The 16238-nt window shown below is 45.2% G+C and overlaps 1 protein-coding gene across 1 annotated transcript in view; it reads left to right on the top strand.

Annotated features, from left to right (window-relative positions):
• The first annotated feature begins 955 nt into the window (after positions 1 to 955).
• Positions 956 to 16238, top strand: part of Treh (trehalase) — a 29091-nt gene continuing 13808 nt past the window's right edge. The window contains exon 1 of the mRNA XM_063255896.1: positions 956 to 978. Coding sequence (XP_063111966.1) covers positions 971 to 978 — 8 coding nt within the window. The 5' untranslated portion in view covers positions 956 to 970. The remainder of the gene's footprint in view (positions 979 to 16238) is intronic.

The following is a 16238-nucleotide window of genomic DNA, read 5'->3' as shown; positions in this document are numbered from 1 at the left end:
AGTACAGTCACTGGACTGATACTGATCCAATGGGGAGTCACAAGGTAGCAATCGTACGTGGGATGGCTTGGTCCTCCACCCCAAGGAGACCGATGCCGGTGAGAACATCAGGCACTGCTGCTCGTCCCTAGGGAAGTGTATGAGTGGCCCTTCATCTCTTTTTTGAAGCCTGGGCTTCAGTGAAAGCACCTCTAGCCACAGCGTCTTCTGCATTGACCTCCCTGAGGGCCCAGGCCTGTCTGCCTGCGATATTTCTACCTAACTTAGCTGTCTATAAAGCTGGTGTCATGGACAAGGCCCTGAAATGCTTAGTGGTGAAGGGACAGTGTGAGGCTCTGGCCCCTGAAGGAGGACAGCCCCTTCCTGACTCAGTAGGGGACCTGACAGGGCCAACCACTAGGCTATGCCTGTTTTGGCCTGCAGGTCCCTCCGTGGCCACCAGGGGACAGCAGAGAGCCAAGGAGAGAAGGGCCAGGGAGGACACTGCTGTTTCCTGAGAACCCAGGGTCCTGGCCCCCTGTCCAGGCTCCACCCACAGTCACAGCAATGCCTGGAACCTTCTAGGACAGCCAGATCCTGACCCACTAGTATGGGATCCCGAACTGTCTCCACAACACAGGCCAGCAAGGGGGCTTTCCCAACCGCTGGGTCCCCCTGCAGGACCTGGTCATCAGAGGTAGGAAGCAACCAGCCTCCTCTCGCCCTCCAAACCCAGACGCTGGATTGCCAGCAGCTTGGCCTGTGGCTCCAGAGGGGAGGTCTCAGGGCGCGGGCCTCGCTTCCTCCTTGGGGACAGAGAGCCTGGCCTCTGCCCTGCCTGGGTGGGGGGCTCCGGAGATTCAGGTCCTGCTGGGTTGGGGTCTAGGCTTGGCCAAGTCACAGTCACCTCAGACCCAGGAAGTGGCTTTCCAGCTGGCCCAGAATTGGATCCGGACTAACTTTGACGTCTACTCGCAGAAGTCAACCAGGTATGAGAAGGTGAGCTGACACGGGGTCTCCCGCCCCGCCCCCAGGCCCTCCCCAGGGGAGGTGGGGAAGCAGCAGGCTTTGCAGGGCCAGGGCCGTGGCGGCACCCAGTGGCCATGTGGGGCACTGCAGGGGCAGGCGCTGTGGGCAGAGCTGCTGCTCCCCAGAGGCCTCCGTGGTTTGCTGGCCTGGGGCTGGAGTGGTGGCCTGGGGACAGTGTGTGAGCGCCAGTGATGCTCTTCTCCGCAGTATGACGTCAGCAGGGGACAGGCAGGAGGCGGAGGGGAGTATGAAGTCCAGGTGAGCAGGCCAGCACCTTACAGGGGACCCCTGGCTCTGTCACCCCAAACAGCATGAGCCCTCAGGCTTTGATACAGGAACCCCAAATGGTATACAGGAAATCGTAAAAACCCCAGTCTGCTAGACAGCTATGTGTCAGGTTTGTGCTCCCCAAAGTGGCAGAATGAACTTAAAGGAACCATGAAGGTTAAGAAAAGGAAATTTTATTGAGGAAGAGATAATTCCTGCCTGAGAGACACAGGAGGAGACCAGGAAGTGGGGTGCCCACCAGCCTGCTTCTCAAGGAAAGTTCTATAGAGCAAAATCACGAGGCAGGTACAACGCGGGACCAAAATATGACCAACGAATATGACTGCAAGTGTTGTGACCGGGGACATAGCTCAGCGGTGCAGCGCAGGGCGGCAAGTGAGGGATGTTGAGTTCGAGTCCAGGTACTTCCCCATACCACTACCACCCAAAAAAAAAAAAAAAAAAAAAAAAGGTTACAAGTGTAGTCACTTAGGTAATATTGACCCAATGGAGAAGCAAGTCACTTAGCAAGTGTACGTGGGAAAAACAGGGACCTTTCCTGGAAGGCATGGGGGTCAGGAGGACTTGGTCATCCATCCAGGTGACTGATGCCTACTTAGAATATCAGTTACTGTTATTTGTTGCTGGGAGGTGCATGTGGACCTGTTCGTTCCATCTTTATCTCAAGGCCTGGCCTTCGACAGATGCCCCTCCTGCCACAGCCGCAATGTGTTCTCACCTCCTGCACTGACTCCTGCAAGGGCCCTGCGCTGTGTGACTGCCTGGAGTATTTCTACCTGACTTAGCTGTCCGTAACGGCCTCACTGTGGTCACCTGTGTGTGAGCCCGCCTGCACGGGAAAGTCCAACCAGCGCTTCTTGGAACACCCAAGGAAAAGAGATTGTACATCTCTGAAACAGGGCTTGGGGCCCCTCAGACTGCCCCACTGGCCTTGCCTGTCTCTAGGAGCGCTTCTGTACCTGCATGGTGGATGGGACAGATTTTAAACTCTTGAATATGGCACCCAAAAGAATTGTAAAGAGCTAGGCGTGGTGGCCCACATCTGTCATCCCAGCATTTGGGAGGCTGAGGCAGGAGGATCACACAAGTTCAAGGCCAGCCTAGGTTACACAGTCAGTTCAAGGTCAGCCTGGACTACACAGGAAGACTCTTTTTAAATCCCCAAAAAAGAAAAGAAAAGTTATGCCTAATGACAAGCAAAAAGCAGCAACATTTATTGAAGACCATGGGAGCAAGTCTGTCAGGACAAAAATATGGCAGGAGCAGGGAAGTGGGCCAGGATGACAGGAAAGAGAAATGCGCCCACAGAGAAATCAGGCTTTCAGGGTGAGAAGGGCGCCCAGCCTGGGTGCCTCCCACGGGGTCTCTCAGTAGGACCGACAGGGACGAGTGATTGACAGGGTGTGAGTCGTGCCTGTCCCAGGGGCTCCCTGTCCAGCGTCACCACTCTGCTGCCACTCCACCTGCACACCTGGGCATCATACTGTCCTGCGCTGCCCTGGTGTTCACGGCTGTGGTCACGCTGAGGGGAAGAACGGGGCGTGAGGTCGCCCTGAGACAGGGCGGGGACAGCACTAGGATCACTGTTACGAGCAGTGCATGTTTGTGAACCCTGAATAATTCTGAGCAGGGGAAAATGAAGCCATGAGGACTGACCAGAAGGGTGGCCTCGTGGCCGCCTCTATCTGCCTGCAGGTCCTCAACCGGCTCCAATTCCTGCACCACCCTCCCACCATACTCCCAAGCTGGAACCTTTCATATCATGCAAATCCTCCTCTGGCAGATGCGAGGAGACTCAGCTGCTGGCCCTTGTGCCCCAATCCCGGCCCCACACAGCCTGGCCTTTTACATACTTACTTTTGCTATGGCAAACAGAAACACTGAAACAGCACCGACGATTTGGAGGCACTGATGGGGATCATTCCCAGAATATCCGAACTGGATCTCTGGTGGCCTAAGTTTATATGGGATAAGCACACGGGAAGTACAGAGGCAGAACGGTTTATCAGTTGGGGATTGGTTTATTCAAAGTCCATGACAGTGACCAGCCATTTCTAAGACACCAGAAGCAACTGAAAAAGGGCTGTTCCCTGGGCAACTAAGAAACTCAAGCACACTGGCTGGGGGGTGCAGTTTCTGTTACATTTCCCCCTGCTTTTAGTTCCCCTGACAAATCTTTGCTGGGCGTATTATATTTGATCTTTGAGACAAGGCCCAGCTAGAAGCAGTAACCTTAGGGCTGTCAGTAGTGCTGGTCAAGGTCCCAAAGATTGTTTCATAGAGTTTTTCCCCTAAATTATTTTCAGGAAGAGACATAACTTAGTCCCATCTGTTCTATAACATTACTCTGGCAAGGTAGCGAAGGAGTTAATCTGATCTAGCAGAGTGTCCAGGGTGCCGTGGACGCTCATCAAATCTCAATCAAGTTTGATTGATTGATCTATTCTCTTGGGACAACCATCCATAGAGTAAGGCAAAAAAACTCAGTTAGCAAGGATGGGATAAACAGCCTGGAAAGACACAAAAATCAGCAGGAATAAGTGTGGAGCAATCCCGTGAACAGTGTCCTCATGCTGGTCTCTTTAGAATGAGCCTCAGAGGAGTTGGCGAGGTAAATTTCTTAGTGCATGTAAGGCTGGATTTCTGAAACTGGTGAGGTACTTTAATGTGTACCTGGGTTACTTGTGTGTGCAGCAATGTCTACAGATCTAGCTGTTCTTTTAATTGATTTCAAGCTGTTTTTTTTTTTAAACTTTTCTGGAGTTTTGTGGCCTATAAGCTGTATGTAGTTTTTGTTACCTCTGCTACAAGTGCAGGCCCATTATTGCTGCTAGTGATCGAGGGTAAGGGTGATATTTTTTACAGCAGGACATACACCCTTGATTGTTTTCTCAGTATGGGTAGGGATTGGGAGGTCAGGGCCGGTGATACAGACACTGAAGCCTGAGCCGGCTGCAGGGTTACGGGTGCCAGCACTGTGGCTTGAGCGTACATAAAATACAACAGAGGGGCTGGGGATTTAGCTCAGCAGCATAAGTGCCTGCCTTGCAAGCAGGCAGTCGTGAGTTCGATCCCCGGTACCAGTAAAAAGGAAAAAGACAAAAAAAAAAAAACAACAAACCAGAGGCAGGGCTGGTGGCAGGGACTGAGGTTTCAGTCAGTCAGATCCATCCTAGAGGGGTTTTAGTCTTCTAAACTGGATTATTTCGCACCATTGATGGCAGGTTTCCAAACAGCAACAGGAAGCAGTTTGCTGTGCAGATCAAATCCGCAGGAGAGTTTTGGCCAACATAGTTTTGTCCGAGGTGACCAGAGTATATCTATCGTGTTGGACTTTATTCCTAATGAGCTACCTCTAAACAGGGTGTACTCAGCATCTGTCTGGGAGTCCGTTTGTACAATAGTTCGTCCCAGTACAACATGTGGCACCTGGACTGTTAGGTCTTGGCCTAAGATAAATTTGTCAGCTTTCTTGCTCAGAAGCACAGTTAGAGTGTGGAGGCAAAGGGGAATATCTGCCCTTAGCAACCAAATCTAAATATTTGCGTGGGTAGGCTGCAGACTGATGGTCTGAGTAAGCATAACTCAAGGATCCAGATTCTGTAGAAGCCAGCAGCCCCAAGAAATTTGCAGTTTTTTCTTTCTTGTAGCCAGTTTCTGCCAGATATTGGAGCAGGGCTTCTGTGCCTTTCCTGCCGATAGCTTGAGCGTCATCACTCAGAAGTGCAGTGGTCTTCTCCAAAGAGGGCAAACAAGTTTTTGAACCTCTGGAAGGTTGAGTCCAGGTCAGTTTACTTTCGAGTCCAGAACTTGGGTCTTTGTGAAGAAGAGCTGATGGACAGTAGCCAACTAAATGCAGAAAAAGGCTTTGTTTCGATCCAAGCAGGTATATCAGCAGGCTATAGACGGCAGAAGACAGACAACATATACAGAGGGTAACCACGGTGGCACAGGAAGCTCAGAGATCTTGAGCTGGCTTTGCAGGCAGGAGAGGTGTATTTTAGCAGTTTGACAGTCTGTAGACATTTTGTAGTTTCAAAGCCTCATTTTTTGCTTTCTCAGTGGACCATGATAGCTAGGGCCTCCCTGCAAATAGTGAGAGAATTCTTAACCCCTTGTGGCAACTGAGTCCAACTGAGCTGGCCTTGTGTCTCAGGATTTTCCCAGTTGAAGGGGCTTATGGGAGTAAGGCATCTTTTAAATCTAGAATAGTCCAAGAAGGGGTCAGGAACCCCAGAGTGCATGGTGATGGCTGCACTGTTGATGGCAGAGATCTTGCCCAAGACAGTTAAAAGTCTGTCAGGCTGATGTGTGGCTGGATGTCTTTTGTGTTTCCCATGACATCTGACAGTAATGTGGGAGGTCACAGTGAGGCAGCAGGGTTGGTGGCCAGGCCTGGAGGCAAGTCCTAGTTCATACCTCTGGGAGGAGAGTCTTCAGGATTGTGTTTATCCTTCTCAGGCTGAAGCAGGCAGCCTCTTCCTCCCGGGGGACAGTCAGAGTTGAAAGTGCATGGTTAAACAAGAGGGGGGCTGGCTGACTTGGTGCAAAGGAGGTGGCTGCTTCTAACTTGAAGAGGAGGTGCCTTCCCAGAAGTGGATGGGGACCGGCTCATACAGGAATTCAAGCTTGGGGAGATGTCCTCCCAGGACGCAAGTTTGTGCCTGGAAAAAGGGGCAAGGGTCCTGACGGCACTGTGGGCTCCTGGTGCCCAGCTGAAGGGAGCCCAGTCTGGCCTAGTCTGAGCTCATCAAACCAGTGAAAGTGTCAGCACCTGATCCAGGTTGAAGCTTTATGAGATTACTTATCTATTTTTTTTAGTGTCCATAGTGTAACTCACAGCCAGAGGGTATGGCGGTCTGTCATACTGAGTGTTCCTACAGACTTCAGGTGCCTTTTTAAAATCAGGCTTCTGGGTAACAGTAGTTAATGGGCTTCTCCCCTCCCCAGTATCTTTGAGAAATGCTCAACTGGGTTGTTTCTAGACGAGGTGACCTTTTAAAAAGCCATCACAACTCAGTTAACAGGGCTGACAGCCCAATTTTCTTCCGTCAAAATGTAGAACTCAGATGCTGACAGTCATCTGGGATGGGCAGTAGATGACACCTGACCAGCATAAGCATCTAAGCAGAAGGCTCTGCAGCCAAATGCAGGCCATTGCCAGCAGGAACCAGCTCAACTGGCTGGAAGCAGATGAGTCAGGAGCAGGGAGTGAAGCTATATGTGTTGGCAGCATCTTCAGTGGCCAACAAGGGTGCCAGGAGGAATTCTAAGAAAAAATAGGCCTCTGTTTTTCTTTTTTGAGTTGTAGGTAATGGTTTGGCTTCATTTTTAACTCTGTAAAAGTCCTTTGTCTTGCAGAAAGAGACTGGATTTTGACTAATTAATCCCATCTCTGACTTCCTAGTATATTGTGTACCCTTGAACGATGGCACAATAGACCAAGTGTGGGTGCCCCTCAGAGGGAGACCACTCAGATGCCTGCCTGGCTGTATCCTTCATCCGGACTTAGGCATGACTTAGCTAAGGAGGGTGTGAGGCCTCTGTTATGCTGTATGTTGATCACCACCGAAACACAAGTGAGGACTAAGTCAGTCACCATGACCAGTGCTTCCCAGTCTTGGTGCAGAGATGGAGCAGCATATTGCTTATGGTAGCTCTTCCACGCACTCACACATTCATTCAGCAGACACTCAGAGGTTAAACATTCCAACCCCATTCCCTTGAGGGTGGTCCTAACTAAAGGGAGTTGATCAAACTCCCCTTTTCCTCAAGCTGGACAGGACTGACAGACAGACTAACTGGAGTGCCTCCAGGGGTCCTACTGGAATCAGGCAGGCAGGCAGGCAGATGGAAAGACAGACAGATTGCATCATCCTCCCTTTGAGGTTTGATGTGAGGTTCTCAAACAGGGAGCCTGGAATCTTCCTCCTGACCTCTGAGGGGACTTAAGAAATCTCAAGGGCATGAGGTCACATCAGACCAGGAGAGATCCTTGCTTTGTTCAGAGTCAGCACAGTCTTTCTGGCTGATGCACCAGATGCTACAGAAAACAGAAACACTGAAACAGCACCCAGGATTTGGAGGCAGATTTTCTTTACATTGATGGGCACTAATTGAGATCATTCCCAGAATATCAGGCCTTGTTCTCTGGTGGTCAAGGTTTGCATGTGATAAGCAAGTAAGAAGTAGAGTCAGAATGACTTGTCAATTGGAAATTGGTTTATATAATGTCCATCATAATGACCTGCTAGGCATCACAGTGACCAGCTAAGAGACCAAAACAACCAGAACAGGATCCGTTACCTGAGCAATTAAAGAACTGAATAATACTGGCTGGGGTGCCATTTTCTGTTAGGACTTAGTTCAAATACAGTACCTCAGTTCACAAATTTAACTCACTTCACAGTTCTGGGGAAGATGGTTGTGTCTCTGTCTGTGCAGGGAAGATGACCATGGTCACATTAGTTACCTGGGACAGAGCTCACAAATGGAAGCAAAATTTTGCCAAATGCTTCTATTTGTGAATCAAACTGTTCACAAACAGAAGCATTCATGAACTGAAGTTTTACTGTGTTTTGCTGAAATGCTTACAAATACAGAATAACACTCAGCCCATCCCCAGGCAGTCAAGTTCTCGTGGATATGGAGGTGGGTCGGAGAAATTGTTAGGTTAAATTTTTTTTTTTTTTTTTTGGTACCAGGGATTGAACTCATGACCTCGTGCTTGCCAGGCAGGTGCTTACCCCGCTGAGCTAAACGCCCAGCCATAGGTTAAATAATTGACCACCTTGATAACTTCCTTTAAAGGAGCTTTAGAAAAGAAACAAGTGATGATAAAATAAAAGCTTTTTTGTTGTGCTTGGTTCTGGGGATCAAACCCAGGGCCTTGTGCATGACTAACATGCACTTTGCACTGAACTACATCCTCTGTCTTCTTTTCTTATCCTTAATTAATCTAATAATCTAATAAATAACCATTTGCTTAAGATAATAATAGCAACAATATATTCAGTGGTCATAGTTTATAGATAAGTGAAATAAAAAGAAATGACACAAGGACAGGCAGGGAGGAACTCAGGCTACACTGTTATTATAAGGTGCTTGTGCTGACAACAAAGTTGTTGTTATGGTTTATATCTAGATGCGTGAGGCTTTGGGGAGGTGATCAGATTATTTAAGTTTAGACTGCCTTGTTATTAGGAGATGTGGGTGGACTGAAAAAGGTGTAGGGCCTGAGGATATAGCTCAGCAGCACAGCAGCTTCCTGGCAAGCATGAGGTCATGAGTTCAATTCCTGGTACCAAAAAAAAAAAAAAAATTAAAGGTGGATCACTGGTCAATCTTACATATATATGCATGTAATAGAGTAGCAAAGAATGTGAGTCGAGCAGGCTATGATAGTGCACATCTGTAAATCTAGCACCCAGGAGGCTGAAGCAGGAGGATTGCTACTAGTTTGAGGCCAGCTGGGCTATGTGTTGTGTTCAAAGCCAGTCTGAATTATGTGGTGAGTCCCTGTCTCAAAAAAAAAAATAATAATAATAATAATAACAAGGAAAAAAAACAAGAAAGGGAAAGAAAAACAAAGGCAATCAATTAACAAAATGTTATATTTAAAAAATACATATGTGGGGCTGGGGATTTAGCTCAGTGGCTTAAGCACCTGCCTGGTAAGCTTGAGGTCATGAGTTCAATCCCTGGCACCAAAACAAAACAAAAATACATATGTGAGCCAAGGCCTAATAGTATTTCTAGAGGAAACAAATGAATGTATGTAGTCAAGCCACACAGATTTTTACAAGCAAAGAAAGCAATAAGCCAACATTTCTTATCTAGATGCAGAATTCTTCAACAAACTCTTACGAGTGGGTGGAGGGTTATTTTGCTCAATTTTGATGGAAGCCACAAATTGGCAGAGTGCAGCTCCCTTGACATTAGCAGCTCAGAGCTTTTAGTGCCAGTGACTCAGCTCTTGGTGTCTCAGTCCATAGTGTAACCCTGTGCCCGCAGCTCCCAGGGGAGTCAGTTTCCCCGACAGTCACTCAACATCTAGAGTGTGTAACTCCCCCTGGGGGCTTTCCAAACCTCTCCTAGCAGCTTCTGTTGTTCAGCCCTTCAGTACTCTGGTGCTCGCAGCCCTCTGGTGCTCTCTGAAGTTCTTTGGCAACCCGGCTGCTATGCACACTCATAGCTAATAGCGTTAGTGTTATCTGCTCTTTCTTTAGTGCAACCAGGGCCCAGGGGGACAATGGCAGTTGCCTCTGGTCTGACTTTGGTCTCTGCCTGGCCAGACACAGTCTCTGGCCACTCCTCAGGGAGGCAGTTGCAACACCAATCAGCCTAAAGTAAGGAAGGAGCATTACAGCTGCCCACAGCTCCAGCTTCTGTTGAGGCTGCAGGAAGCAGCCCCACCCAGAGGGCAGTGGTTGAGGGCAGGAAGATTCCATAGCCAGTCCTTGTCCTAATGGGTCCTGCTGTGGGCCTCCTAGAAGTTGGGTGAAGGTGAGGGTTATGGTGGCTGTTAGGCCAAGATTGCACAACTTGTCAGAGGGAAAAGGAAAACGGATGGAGGCCCAGCCCTGCAGTCATTTGTCCTTCGGAGGCTGGGGCAGGAGGACTACAAGTGTGAGATCATTTTCTAGGCTGTGTTTGATGCTATTGGTATCACTGGAGCCATAAGTGGCGTAATCGTTCTAAACAGCTTTTCCTCCTGGTATTACGCAGCTGAGATTGACTAAGGGTCACGGCAATATGGTGGCACAGAGCCGAAGAACCAGGGACAGGGCCAAACGAGCAACAACTTCTCCTCTCCAACAAACTGAAGAGGTAGGATTTCCAACAGATTCAAAACCCAAAAACCAGCTATTCCTGGAAGATACCTTGGACAATTAGTCATTACCTAAGGGTGCTAAATACAAGCAATAAAGCAACCCACCAAGGACAGTTTATGAGCATCACCCAGGAATTAAAACCTAAAAAAGAAAAGCAATGAGAAGACACTTAAACAAAATGCAATCCCAGACACCCAGTTCACCAAACACAAACCCAGGAGGCAATGAGGTAGGACAATCCAAAGCCTCTCACCTGACCTCTCTGAAGTAATGAAACGAAGCTCTGGGGGAAAAAAATCATCTGCAATTTTTTTTTTTTTGGTACTGGGAATTGAACTCAGGACCTTGCACTTGCTAGGTACATGCTTTGACACTGAGCTATATCCCCAACCCTTGGACAAAGTCAAGTCGTAAATAATTTCACTAATAACTGCAGAGATGGTATCCATAATGAAGACCATGCTTAGTGACTCTGGAGCAGATACAGAAAAAAGATGAGCTTAAGAAAATTATACATACCATGAGTGCTCAACATAGGAAAGAAATGGAATCCATCAGGCAGATTCAAGCAGATATCCCGGGGTGGGGGGGGAAGCCACTGAAATATTTGCAGCAGATCAAGCCAATGTGATGCCAGGATTTCAGATATAGAACACAGGCTTGCAGTTACTGAACATTGTAGGGAGCGGCTTCGGATAGCTGCTGCTGCCCTGCCCCTCCTGCCTGAGGGCATTTTGTGTGTCAGCCTACATTTCCCATGATTCTCTCCTTGCCTGCAATGCACATGACAAGCAAACTCCCTGTTTCAGCTTGCCTACATTACCCATAATCCTCTCCTGCTTACATCATATAACCGGATGTGACAATGACCTATCAGATTAAGCCTTCTTCCTGCCTTTGGCCCGCCTCCACCCTATATAAGTTGTAGCCATTTTAAAAAAATAAGAGACTTGAATGGAATCCCGCCAAGTCTCAGTCTCTCTTTTCTCTTGCCCTGCCCCCATTCCCATCCCCTCTGCAGGTGAGACCCATTGATTGATTCGCGGGCCGGATCAGATCATGGAAAAGAAAGATTCCTTTAAAATTGCAAAGGAACATGAGAAATCAATCGAGCAACTGCTAGATGAAGCAAAGAAGAATAATTTAAGATTGATTAGAAAAAGCAAGAGATAGCACAGATGATATTTAAAAACTGTTCACAGATGCTATGGCAGAAAACGTTCCTGGTAGAGGAAAATGAACTTTTTTTTTTTTTTTTTTTTTTTTTTTGGTAGCAAGGATCAAATTCATGACCTTGTGCTTGCCAGGCAGGCGTTTATGCCACTGAGCTAAATCCCCGGCCCTTGGAAAAACAATTTGACATGTAGATAAGTGAGGCATAAAAACTCCAATTAGCCACAGTTAAAAAAAAAATCTACAACTAGGCATATCACACTCAAAATTCCAGAAATTTAGGACAAGAATAGAATCTTAAAAGCTGTTAATGAAAAGAAACAAATCACCTATGAAAAAACAATGAATCACAACTGATTTCTTAGCACAAATCCTCAAGTCAAGAAGAGCTTAAGGTATTTTGAGTTCTAAAGGAAAACAACCTTCAACCCAGATTGATGTACCCTGCAAAACTACCTTTCAAAATTGATGGAAAATAAGATACTTCTATGACAAAGAACATCCAAGAAAATTTATGACCACCAAACCAGCACTTCATAATGTTATAAGCTGGGTTTGTGGCTCATGCCTGTAATCTCAGCTCTCGGGAGGCTGAGGCAGGAAGATCATTGTGAGTTCAAGGCCAGCCTGGGCTGCAAAGTGAGTTCATGGCCAGCCTGAACTGCATAGTGAAACCTTGTCTCAAAAACAAATGTTAAGAGGGATATTCTAAAAAAAGATAACAAGGACTACAACTCCCTGAACTCCAACAGTAGAAATCCACACGGCAAGGCAAACAATTAAACAGAGGGATGGGGGTGGGGGGAGAGGGGAAACCAACAACAGGAAAAAACATGACAAAGATATGTCTATATGTATATATCAGCTATAACCGTCAGTTATAACCATCAATGTTAATGGTCTCAATTCATCAATCAGAAGACACAGACTGGCACAAGAAGCAAGATCCAACAATATGCTGCATACAAGAAACACATTTAATTTAAAAAGAAATTCATAGACTGTCAAAGGATGGAAAACAGCACCCCATGTGATAGGAACTCAGAAAAAAATCAAGGGTAGATCTTCTATTTGCAGATAAAGTGAATTTCGAGCCAAGACTGATTAAGGGAGATAAAGAAGGTCACTATATCCAGAGGAAGAGATAACAGCCATAAATATACATGCAACAAATGCCAGTGCACACAACTATATAGAACAAATATTAACAGGCATGAACAAAAATATGCACTAATACAATTGTAATGGTGGATCTCAAACCCCACTGTCACAAAAAGACAGACAACTAGACAAAAAATCAGCAATGAAATATTAGAACTGAACCAAACTTTTGAACAAATGGGCTTAGTAATGTGTACAGAATGTTCCACCCCCACAACACCAGAATACACATTCTTCTCAGTAGCACACAAGAGCCTTTCCAAAATAGACCTCGTAATAGCTCATACAACACACTTAAGTAAATGCAAAGGAATTGAAACTATCCCATGCATATTATCAGACCACAGTGCAATGCAATTGGGAATCAGTGGCAAAAGAAACGACAGGAACTTCATAAACACAAGGAAATTAAATAACACCTCCTGAACAACCAATAGGTCATGCCACATGAAGAAGAAATTAAAAAGAAATTAGTTTTTACAATTGAACGATAGCAGCACAACATACCAGAATTTATGGGACACAATGAAAGCAACATTAAGAGGGAAATTTATGGCAGTGAGTAGCCATATCAGGAAAACAGCAAGTAGACAACTTCGTGGTAGCCTCAAGCTTTTAGAAAAAGAAGAGCAGACCAAGCCAAAAGCTCATATGAGGGAGGAAATTATAAAGCTCCGAGCAGAAAGTAATGCATTGGCGACTAAAACAATAATACAAAGAATCAATGACTTGAGGAGTTGGTTCTTTGAAAAATTAAATAAAATTGACAAACGCTTATCCAACTTTATAAAAAAGGAAATAAAAGGCTGAAATCCACACAATTAGGAATGAAAAGGGTAAAATCACAATTGACCCTACAGAAATCCAGAAAATCATCTATACCTACATTGAAAACTTGTATTCTAATAGGAAGAAAAATGCAGAAGAAATGAACAGATTCCTAGATACATATGAATTACCAAAATGGAGTCAAGAAGATATAAAAATCTTAGATAAACCAATATCAGTCAATGACATTGAAGATGTAATTAAAAGCCTACCAAGAAAGAAAAGCCCAGGCCCTGACAGATTCACTGCTGCATTCTGCAAGAAATTTAGAGAAGACCTGACACCACTACTTCTCAAATTCTTCAAGGAAGTCAAAGGGAAGCAGCACTCCCAAATTCATTCCTGGAAGCAATCACTACCAAGGTACCAAAACTGGAGAAGGACCCAACTAAGAAATCTCCCTACTGAACATAGACACAAAAATCCTCCATAAGATGCTGGCAAATCATCAAGCAATAGATCATCAAGAACATTATACCCCGCACACCATGACCAAGTGCAATTCATTCCAGGGATGCAGGGATGGTTCAACACACACAAATCAACAAATGTAATCCACCATATTAACAAAGCCAAACAGAAATCATATGATCATCTCCATAGATGTAGGAAAAGCTTTTGGCAAAGTCCAGCACCCGTTCATGATAAAAACCTTACAGAAAATTGGAATAGAAGTTCTTTATCTCAATCTGGTAAAAGCCATCTATGACAAATTAACAGCCAACATCTTATGAAATGCACAAAACCTGGAAGCTTCCTCTCTAAAAGCAGCAACAAGACAAGAATGTCCACTGTCTCCACTCTTATTCAACATCGTCCTGGAAACTTTCACCAGAGCATTCACACAAGAGAAATAAATAAAGGGAATAGTGATAGAAAAATAAGAAGTTAAATTACCATTATTTGTAGATGACATGATGCTCTACACGGTAGACTCCAAAACGCTACTAAAAACCAGCTAGATTTAATAAGCAAATTCAGTAGTGTAGCTGGATACAAAGTCAGCACTCAAAAGTCAGTAGCACTGCTGGGGATTTAGCTCAGTGGCATAAGAGCCTGCCTGGCAAGCACAAGGTTGTGAGTTCGATCCTCAGTACAAAAAAAAGTCAATAGCCTTCCTTGCATGAATAACCGACTCACTGAGAGAGAAATTAGGGAAACAGGGAAACAGTAATGCCCCCCAAATGAAATGCCTATGAATCAGTCTAACAAAGGGTGTAAAAAGGCCTCTACATTGAAAACTATAGTACTCTGAAAAAGTACTGTAAAAGTACATTGAAGAGGATATCAGAAATGGAAAGATATCCCGTGGGGCTGGGGATTTAGCTCAGCGGCATAAGCACCTGCCTTGCAAGCAGGCAGTCGTGAGTTCGATCCCCGGTACCGATAAAAAGGAAAAAGACAAAAAAAAAAAGGAAAGATATCCCTTGAGCTTGGGTAGAAAGAACCAATATGGTGAAAATGACTGTACTTCCAAAACTGTTACACAGATTTAATGGAATTCCGATCAAGATTCCAATAGCATGTCTCACACAATTAGAAAAAACAATCCTAAAATTCAGCCTGAGCTGCATACCAGGACCGTGTCTCAAAAGACAAAAAAAGAAAAAGAAATACAAACCCAAAGATCAATGGGATGGATTAGAAGATACAGAAACAACTCCAGACATAATCAGCTACCATATCTTTTTTTTACAATGAAAAAAAACCCATAAAAATCAATAAGCAAACCAACCAAAACAACAACAGCAAAACAAGAAACAATAACAATATAGGTTTTTTAAGCAAAATGATCTGAATTTAACAGTGGTTGTTATACTGCTTATTGTTATCTTCAAAATAGTTGCTCAGGTTACCAGATACAGGATAAAACAAACATTAAAATGAAACAAAATATTGGACTTCAAAAACAAGACGAAGGAAATCCCCCACAGTTGCTATAATGCATATTGTTATCCTCCAGGCCAGCTTTAAGCCTGCAAAGTCAATCAAGCATTAAGTTTTGTTTTTTATTTTTTTACTTTAGTTGCTCTCCATCTCAGCCTGAGCTCCTCCGAATCAGCCAGCCACCTGCCAGGTGGGAGACTGTGTGATGCTCTTTTTGTCTCCAAGCCCACACCCCAGCCATAGCCACTTTATCTTTGACAAAAGTAATAAACTCATTCACTGGAAAAAAGACAGCCACTTTAATAAACGGTGCTGAAACAACTCGCTCTGCACATGCCAAAGGTTAAAATTGGATCCATGTCTTTCACTATGCACTAAACCAAATTTGAAATGGATCAAAGAGCTACATATTAGAACAGAAACATTAAATATGCTGGAGGATAGAGGAGCTGAAACTCCTGCAGACATTGGTGTAGGCCAACACTTTATGAGCAAAACCCCAGCTGCACAGGAACTATCCCAAAGAATCAACAACTGGAACCTCATCTTATTAAAAGGCTTTTGCACAGCAAGAGAAACCACAAACAGAGTGAAGACACCCCATAATGTGGAGAAAATGTTTTTCAGCTGTTCCTCAGACAAAGGATTGCTACCAAAAACATACAAAGAACACAAAAGAATCAGACCTCCCAAATTTAAACAGCCAATCCAAAAATGGGGATCTGAGATGAATACACACTTCTCAGATGAAGAAATTCAAATAGCAAATAAATCTATCAAAAAATATTCAACATCACCGGTCATTCGAGAGATGCAACTTAAAACAACACTGAGATTCCACCTCGCCCCAGAAAGAATGGCTATCATCAAGAAATCAACGAATAACACATGCTGGAGGGGCTGTGGGGAAGAAGGAACCCTTCTCCACTGTTGGTGGGAGTGCAGTGTCTGGTGCAACCACTGTGGAAATCAGTGTGGAGATTCCTCAAGAAACTAGAATTGAAAAAAAAATTTTAAAAATAGGGCTGGGGATTTAGCTCAGTGGCATAATCACCTGCC

This window comes from Cavia porcellus, unplaced genomic scaffold (genome assembly GCF_034190915.1).
Source record: "Cavia porcellus strain 051 isolate PalLab524CR breed Dunkin Hartley unplaced genomic scaffold, mCavPor4.1 scaffold_9, whole genome shotgun sequence".
Taxonomy (NCBI): domain Eukaryota; kingdom Metazoa; phylum Chordata; class Mammalia; order Rodentia; family Caviidae; genus Cavia; species Cavia porcellus.
The sequence above is the reverse complement of the archived record's forward strand: the minus strand, read 5'-3'. Positions and strand labels throughout refer to the sequence as shown.